Source organism: Poromitra crassiceps, assembly GCF_964638095.1.
Source record: "Poromitra crassiceps genome assembly, chromosome: 2".
NCBI classification, from domain to species: domain Eukaryota; kingdom Metazoa; phylum Chordata; class Actinopteri; order Beryciformes; family Melamphaidae; genus Poromitra; species Poromitra crassiceps.
Window position 1 is genome coordinate 85,802,731 of NC_139624.1, and position 9,592 is coordinate 85,812,322.

Here is a 9,592-nt window from a genome sequence, read left to right on the forward strand (position 1 = left end):
TTCAAAGTGTGCATCCAGTCTATTCTTGGAACCCCCCACCGTTGCCACCGCTGTGCATCAGCGCGAAAGTGAAAGCGTTTTCGCCATCCATTTTACTGTATGAGAACGGCTTCCTCGCGCTTTTCCCTCCAGTTTTGGCTCGCCTCTTTCTACTGTGGAGAGACATGTCGCCACTCAGTGGGTCGGTAAAATAGATTATACACATTCAATACCTCCAATAGTGGTATAGGAGACGTAAAAGGGTTAGATCAACGTCCCACCGTCAAAAAAAAAAAATCGACGTAAAAACACGTCATTGGCAGTCAACCGTTGGATTTAGTTTGACGTAAAAACACGTCATTGGCAGTGAACGTGTTAACAGGCTAATATGTTTGTAGAAATTATACCCACTTAACTTTAACATCAGAAGGAGACAGAAAAGGTTTTTGGATATAGGTTTACTTTTGGCCAAAAGAGTTATTGCCGTAACTTGGAAACAGGTTGGTAGGCCGGGGATCGGGAGATGGATTTCTGAGTTAACAACAACTCTGCCCTTAGAAAAAATCACATATATCATCAGGGGTAAACAGGAATTGTTTGATAACATTTGGGGCCCTTTCATTTGTTATCTAGAGAGGACAGATGTGGCCGACATGATGGAAGCACCTGGGACTGTTTGAAAGATTGACTGTTTCTGTTTTCATCTGCATTTTTTTTTGCATCTTTATTCCACTTGCTCTCTATATTCCATTCTATGTACCTGTACATGAGTCAAGATGTAACTGAAAAAGTGTAAGTTAAATTAGTCAGCCCCCAGGAGAATCATGGTCTGTATGTCGGTGTGTTTCTTTGTTTTGTTTGTTTGTTTGTTTTTCTGTTGTGATATTGTGGGGAGGGGAGGGAGGTGGGATATATATGGGATGTTTATATTGTAATTTGTAAATGTGTTAATTGAAAACAATAAATACAATGTTGGAAAAAATATATATGTTTGTAGAACATATTTTATAATCCAGTTTTGTGCTATTCTACCCCCCCCCCCCCCAGTGAATCATTTTACTTTTGCTGCTGTAACAATCAAATGTCCCCACATGAATTCATAGAGTTTTATCTTATCAGTGATGATACATATATTACTGCAAGTATCATACAGAAACAACTCGTGGAGAAATTCACGGGTATGAAGGATCATGGGGAAGTTCCATTCCATCCCACGCTATATTCAAAGACTTGAGCAAGAGTCTGAAAGAGTGCTGCGGAATGACTGAAACTTTGTCAGCACAAGTCTATCTAATTCAATTAGTTTGGTCTACAAATAGGCGTGGAGTTGATGGGGCAAGACCTATCAACTCAGCGCTTTGTGCCAGCGCTGCTTGGCAGAAAGCTACAGTATATTTGAGCTGTTCCTTGTGAAAATGAAGCAATGATTGAGTTGGATGTTAAAGTGCCCTGATGAGAAAAGAGAAGACAATGTCTTCATTCAGCCACCTCACTGAGACTTAATATCTTGCTCCACAAATTGTTGAGGTAATCTTCAAATATGTGAAACCTGAGATGATGAGCTCCATGATTTGGAGTGCAGCTGGTCCAAGATGTAAAGGACATTTTTGACAGACAAATCATCACAGCTTTCCTCATTCAACATACTGATCTCCAGATAGCCAGTGAGCAATGGGAGTGCCCCATGACACAGTGACGGCTGTGTTCACTTCACTTAAAGAGGGATCAAAGACCCACCAACTGCTATTGAAATGGCCTGATACTGGCAATATATCCACAGTGTCATCAGCAAAGCTGAGGACATTAATGCCCAAGATGCCATCAGTGAGAAGTTGAACCAGGAGAAAGCCCATAAGGTCAAAATGGAAACGAGGTGAAACAGATCAAGAACAAGAGAGGAATCTGGAACTTCTCCAGACACAACCAAGTGCTCTGGATGAATCTCTGAACTTCTCCAGTCCAGACACAACCAAGTGCTCTGGACGGATCTCTGAACCACACAACCAAGTGCTCTGGACGGATCTCTGAACCACACAACCAAGTGCTCTGGACGGATCTCTGAACTTCTCCAGTCCAGACACAACCAAGTGCCCTGGATGAATCTCTGAACTTCTCCAGACACAACCTAGTGCTCTGGATGAATCTCTGAGAGTGAAAAATAGGCAGGTACTGTATGTATGTTTTGATGTAGGCCCTCATACAACCTTGGCCTGCATCAAATCATAAAAGTATGTCTGCTTGTGTGTTTTATAAATATAATAGTTCAGGTAATTTTCCAGAAGGGATTTGATATAGAGTTTAATTGGGGTTAGACAGTCAGATTTTTATCAGGAATGTGCCTTTTCTTTTTACTCCACATAATTCCACAATAACAGTCTTTCATGTAGACTGTGGGGGAAAGGTTAAAGTAATAATCGGCAACATTTTCCATATAATTTAAATTAAATTTCCATGTTGCCACTCTCTCCCAGCAGACGCTATAGTGATTCAGTTTATGCTCAGGTCCTGAAAGCTTTTACATATGGTTCTAACACCTGGCGTCTGGTACATCTTTCCTGGGAAAATTCCTCTGCTGCTGAGGAAATTATGCATTTTATGTTTCCAGCAGCAGCAGCAGCAGCAGCAACAACAGTGGTTTGTTTAGAATCAATAAAAGAAGTAGTTAGTAAAAGCAGTGAACAGACAAGGCAAAAAGCACATGTCTAGGGTGTGTAGAGGTAAAAGCACTCGCCTACCACCGCAGAGACCCGGGTTCAATTCCCAGCAGCAGCACCTCCAGCTTTGTCAGACGTTCCTACATACATAAATTGGCCGTGTCTGTGGGAAGCCGGTGTGGTATGTTTCCTAGTTGCTGCACTAGCGCCTCCTCTGGTCGCTCAGGGCGCCTGTTCAAGGGGAGGGGAACTGGGGGGGGGGGAATACCGTAATCCTCCCACCCGGTGAAACTCACGTATCAGAGGAAGCGTGTGCTAGTCTACAACTCTCCCCAGATTGCAGAGGGGGTGGAGCAATGACTGGGACAACAGGGGGAATTGACTAAGTACAATTGGGGAGAAGTGAGTGGGAGGTGGTGAGGGGTTGGTGCATATTATCCTGTAGTATGAATGAGCTCAAGACCGATGCAGTTTTTCAGATGTTTGATTTTGTCTGGCCAAGTCTGGGCTGGCCTGTTTAGTATGAAGCGGAACAAGACTCATCAAGACTGAAATCTGGCAAACAGCCAACAGGAGTTTAGCTCCAGGGGGGAGAAAAGAGAAAATTAAGTGGAAAAGAGGACACATTTCAAGCATGCAATTACAATTTAAGAGAAACAGATATTATTCTTGTAATAGCGTCACTTCAAAATACGAATGACAGGGTTGGGTAGTGTGTGATCTCTCGTCTTGACGTGTTGCAAATCTTTGTCCCGTCGCCTAGTGCGAACAGCTTCCCAACTGGATGGTAAACAGTCGTTATTTAGTTAGAAATGCCCTAGCTAGTCTTGTGTCTTAGACGCTTGTGGTCAAACCTAGGCTTAATGGACACATGGAGATCTCTGGGAAGTATAGTGCAAAAACAATGCTTATTACAAAATATGTCAAAGTAAAAAAAAAAAGCACACATTGCAGATCAGCACTTTCAAGAATATAAACTGAACAGCACTGACAGCAATCCTCCATCACTACTCGCTTTCTGACACTCCGTCTATTCACATTATGCTGTAGTACTCCCCTCCAGGTGATGTCCACATCATTATGCTGTAGTACTCCCCTCGGCCTCCAGGTGATGTCCACATCATTAACTGTTATAGCATTTCAAAGCTGAAGAGAGTGATGGATGAGCTCTGCTATCCACATGCTATTTTGTAGCTTGGATGTGTAATGTGATGGCTTTCCATCTACTGAACTAAATGAATATTGAATCTTGTGGCATGCTATCCCAAACATGGCCACTAAGCCCAGCAGCTGGGCCTTGATCCAGGGGCGGGTGTGACTGTGTGAGATTGTGAGATTGTGTGTCAGAGAGAGAGAGAGAGAGAGAGAGAGAGAGAGAGAGAGAGAGAGAGAGAGAGAGGAGGACGAAGAAGAAGAAGAAAAGATTGAAACTTGACCCCACTGTCGCTTCCCTCTGGACAACAAGAGAAAAGAAACGGACGGGCTGAGTCAGAACGTGAGGTTTGCTCAGTGCTGAAGAGGCCATTCCATTCAAGTCAACATGCACTGCATAGTACAACCTGAGCCATAACCTGCACAGCACATCAGCACTTTTCAACCTGCTGCGCACACGCATGTTCCTGTCTGACTGTAACAAAACACACACACACACACACACACACACACACACACACACACTGCCAGAACGAGTGCTGTCATAGATATAGGTCGGAAATGTACATGCAACTGCGCACATGTAATGTCTTGAAGCGGGGTGCATGTGCAGTGCACCCCTATGGGGGGTTTTGCAGCAACTGGCAATTTTCCACTGCGTCCTCGCTCACATGTCCTGTCACTCAAACCCGTCACCATGGAGATGAGCTCAGCTTGTGTGTGTCTCACGCTGCAGCACAGAGCAGGCACACTGTCGCACACATGCAAGCACACAACCTTAGCACGTCTTTAACCCGCCCACCTCTGCCATAACTGCACAAAAGCTGAGCCCCCTACGTGCCTCTGTGTATGTTCAACTTGTTCCTATTTATAGCCATCTATGTTTTCTGCTGCCAAGGTTAAAGATGCATCTCAAGGTGAGCATCACAGCCAGGTGAGGGCGGGGGTCATCATCACACACAGTCCAGTCACGCACAAGGCACGTGATGGTATGATGATGAGCAACATCTGTGTATTCTGAGCTGGACAAATATTGTGTTTTATTTTATTATATGCTTAGTCTAATAGGTTGCAGCAACACCTGACTGATTGTTTTACCTGTTCTCATGCCTTGGAGGGAGACTGAGGCAGTCATACTGTAGAGATCATGACATTTTCTCAAAGACTCAAAATAGCAGCTGACTTCACTTCAGAGTTCATTGAAATCTGGAAGTCATAGCAAAAAAGTCTTCAACAAAAACATGGATTCAAGCACGGGTGTTAAGACTTTTTTGTGCTTGGTAAGGTGTAAATATTATGCTATAGAGAGGTATAACCACCGAGTGGAAGGCTTGAGTTAGAGGACAGCTGTTCCCAAACCATAGAAACAGACATAAGTGAGAGTGACTCGTCTCATACTAGAGTGCAGTAGGGGTGATATATTGAACAGCAAACCGCTAATTAAAACAAGAATCAATACATAAAAAAGAGTAGACTACTCTCTAACAAAAAAGTCACTGTAATATTCTATAGTAGGGACTTCTCTGTGCTACTCAACGGTGAGTTTATAGTGACCTTGTCATAGGCTCCTTCGTACATCTTATATCACTATAATAGGCTATCTATATGGAATCCCTGTAGAGCCTTTACTCTATTTGTACAGTATCATACCAAAATGTAGCTTGTCGTCATAGTGTTTAGTTCTTGAATGTTCAAAATGAGCATGCAAAAGTGCAGAACAAGATGCAAAAGTGCAGAACAAGTAGGCTAAGTGAACCCCCTTCGCCAAGGTAAACAGAAAGCCCCTTAACAGGTTCATAATATTCCTTACTGTGTACTTTTGGACTTCCTTTGCGGTCACTCGGCGGAAGGTCTGCGAACTGCACCCGGTGTCCCGACATGTCCGATAGGATACCTCTCAGGTCAGAGGCACGACCACCGAGGTCTCAGGTCAGAGGCACGACCACCGAGGATACCTCTCAGGTCAGAGGCACGACCACCGAGGGCGACGCTGCTGCTGCTGCTGCTGCTGCTAGCCTGCTGCTGCTGCGGAGCCGGGCTGGAGTTTGTTTCAAAGTATCCGGCAACTTCTTGAGATGGGCTAACTGCGTCGATATGACCGTGTCCGGGCCGGGGTCCCGGTTCGGTTGGCGCGTGGCGAGTCTTTACCGGACACACACCGGAGGGAACGCGTATGTCACGTTCCCTTTCCCTGTCTGTCTGTCTGTCTGTCTGTCTGTCTGTCTGTCTGTCTGTCTGTCTGTCTGTCTGTCCTTTCTGTCTGTCTCGCTCTCGCTCTCTGACTGTGTGCCAGTACTGCGGAGAACCAGCCTGTTCAGCTCGGTCCACTCACCTGACAGGCGCCTCTGTCTGTCTGTCTATCTGCCTGTCTGTCTGCCTGCCTGTCTGTCCCCTCTCTGGTCTGGTTCATCCAGGCAGGACCAGGTTGAGGTAACACTCCCCTCCCATTAAAAAAAAAAAAAACTTTTTCCCCGATGTTCACATGACTGCAGAATTACGTCATCACAGTATAGATCGCAGGAAAAAGAACTGTAGTAATCCCAATTTAATTTGTGTCAAAGTGTATGGGGAGCCTAGAATGACATCTACCGGTCGAAAAGTGCAATGTCACCAATGGGCAGGGGGTCTTTAAAAAAAAAGTGTATTCTTTCTTAGCCTATAATAATCCTTATGGTGTAGGCCTATTCAACCGTAATATTTGCTTATTCTTTTAAATGTTGAAAAGTGCGTTTATTTGCTCCTTAACTTTGCTCAAGTTTGGCATATTTCAAACTAGGAGCATCTAGTATGTATCAGAAAACAAATACTTGCAAATGATCAAATAATGTTGGTTTTAAAGTACTAGAAAATGGCATGGTATAATAGAAAGATTAGGCTTACTGATAGTGAGCAGCAAAAAAATCACGCATAACCAAAAATAGTTCACTCATTTCAATGTAATAATATTGAAAAACACAAATAACAGGTCTCCAACATAAAAAAAAACACTGACACACAGAAGCAGCTGTCTACCATTTAAGTTGCCTACTGTATAGGTCTGTACAAACTAGAAAGAAGCTGGTATTATTTGAAATTCACTTTTTTTCTCTCAACGAAATGAAATAATATAAAAAAACAACTTAATGTAGAAACCACACAGAATTTAAAGTGCAAAAACTGCATAGTACTGTGACAGTGCAGCCTTCAGCTGTCAGCTCAAATATTGCATTGACACTGTCCCATTTTGCACAAGCCAATGAGGTCTGCAGCCGGAGCTGCCTGAGGCCACAGGCTCATGGTCACTGGATGTAATGAATTCCAAACATTACTCTTCACTTTTGGGCAGCAGGGGGTGTGCAGCACTCCACAGTCAAAATAGATTCTAAAAGGGCTGATGAGGTCACTTTAGTATTGATTGAGTTTTTTTCTTTCTTTCTGGGACTGTGGGCCAGAGACATACATCAAACTAAGACTACCGGTATACAATTCAGACATCATTTTTGTTTTGTTTTTTAAACATTTTGTCTACTATCAGATGGAACATTTTGTGGAAGAGTGTTGGCTAGAGACGGATAGTAAACAATGTAGACAAATAAGCAGATAAAAAGCAAACAGCTTTCTCTTTATTGCAAAATATTTGGCAAAGGCCTAATAGGCATAATAGAAAATTAATTGCGCTGACCTGCTAATGAAAGGTCAATAAATACTGTATGTACTCAAAAATCACATACAAGTAAATTGTCAGTTTTAAAGTTCACATTATCCCAAACATTATCAAAAAGCACAGGCTCACACACTCTTACAAACACTTTCAGAGGCAAACTGAATACCATTTGGCTATCTAAGTATATACAAAGACCAAAGTATGTGCACTGCACTTCCTTTCTCTAACAATATAAAACTTAAAAAAATAATTTAAAGCATGTAGAAACCAGGCAGAATCAATGTGCAAAAAACATATTTGCACTGTACTTTTAACAGTGCGCCTCTCAATTCTCAGCATATTGCTTTCACATATGCCCATTTTGCTCAATGTACATTTTGGATAGTGAGGCTGCCATTGACTTTGCCAGTTCCTCATCCCGTTTCCTCTGTATCTGTGAGTGACGGCACCAGTCCTCATACTCTGGGTTTGGGAGACTCTTGTCCAGAAGGACGTCGTAGTGTCCATTGCTGAGCCAGCTAAGCCAGACAGCTGGTTTGGAAGCATCTTCCTCCCCGAGATAGTGCACCATGGTGGAGACGGTGGGACTCTCCAAGCTTCCCCCTGTTGTCAGGTGGATGTTGACGTTCAGCATCTGGCTCATGGCTAGCAGCTCGGGGTACCCAGCCCAGGCACCGTCCTGGGCTGCGTTGATCAGGAACTCCCCTACATCCCCTTCGATGATGGGGTTGAACTCATCCAGGTGGTCGGCTATATGGTGCACCGTCTGCTCCCTCAGCTCCTTGTGCCTCGACTGCTCTCCAAACGTGGCTTTGCACACGGCTCTGTACAGGCAGTTGCCATCTGGGATGATGTGGTACCTGTATTTATGTCTCTCTTGGAGGTACTTGTTCTGTTGCTCCACTTCCGCCAGATACAGGGTGACTTTATCGTTGACGTCCCCTTTCTCTGGGCATCTCCGTGGGGACGACTCCTGCAGGACGCTGAGCTCAAAGGCCCGTGTCTCATCTGATGGGGGGACACTGTGCCCTGCACTGCGTAGATGATGGAGATCATCATCTATGAGGTCTTTAGGTTGAACAGGCTCAACTTCGTGAACTGAGGTCCACCCGTTGCTTTTGAAGGGGGCATTAGTCACTGAAACCTCATCATCCTCACTTGAACTTCTCATCACCATACTCTTGCATTCTTCTATTCTAGGTCCAGTGATGCTCTTGCTGTTCAACAGATTACTTTCAACCAGTTCTGGGCAGTCAGAGAAAAGCTCTGTCACATTGCTCCAATGATCTATCAAGTCCACTATCAGGTCCTGATCACAGTTATTAGTCATACCTTCACCGTGTGAAGCTAAGTCAGGGGACGATCGTTTGCTCTTTGACTCCCTCATGATATGGACAGGTACGGACCGCTCCACACCATCGGGTCGGCGGATGATTATTTCAGCAGTCGACGTGAAGTAAACTGGCTTCATCGACGCAGTTTCGTAACATGAAAATGCAGGCATGTTTGCGGAAGACGACGTCCCTCTTACTGGATCCCCGTGGGCCGTGGAAGTTATGTCTTGTTGGGTGTCGCCTGGTTTATTAACCGCAGAAGAAGTTGATGTTGTCGCGGTCAGACGGTCAGATCCGCTCGATATAGTTATTGAAACTTTGCGAGAGGACTTCGGATAGTGTGTCAGCACACTGTTGTACAGCTGCATTTTGAAGGACTCCTTTATACTGAACGCAGTGGCCGGGGGGCTGTTACGGAAAGATGACAACAACATCTAAAAATACTCAGGGTGTCATCAATAACAGCAAAGTTGTAGGGCGCGTTTCCATGGTCCTGAATCCTGATACCATTGACACAGCGAGGAGTAGACAGTCCAGTTTAGCCATCTTGCGTCAGTCAGAGTTGCGGAGCCTCCCTAATTTTAGACCCGAGAGTGTAACTGGACCCGCTCCTCTTCTCCAGTGTCAAGCCACCCACAAATAAACCAAGACGACTTCCGAGCATCTTCTTTCAAAATAAAAACCTTGGTGACTGAAACAACACTGGATCGTTTTTTAAACATGTATTTTATGCTCCTCCTATTATATTCCCATATAGATTTATAACCTGTCTATTGTATTCACTAGTCAGTTGATAACGACTTCATCCCACCACTTGTGATTTGGAGAGT

At 44.2% G+C, this 9,592-nt stretch overlaps 1 protein-coding gene across 1 annotated transcript; it reads right to left on the bottom strand.

The window, feature by feature from the left end:
* Positions 1-7,375: 7,375 nt before the first annotated feature.
* On the bottom strand, positions 7,376-9,291 carry otud1 (OTU deubiquitinase 1). Its single transcript, XM_083656174.1, has one exon. The coding sequence runs from the start codon at positions 9,194-9,196 to the stop codon at positions 7,775-7,777; it is 1,422 nt and encodes a 473-aa protein (XP_083512300.1). The 5' UTR covers positions 9,197-9,291; the 3' UTR covers positions 7,376-7,774.
* Positions 9,292-9,592: the final 301 nt, after the last annotated feature.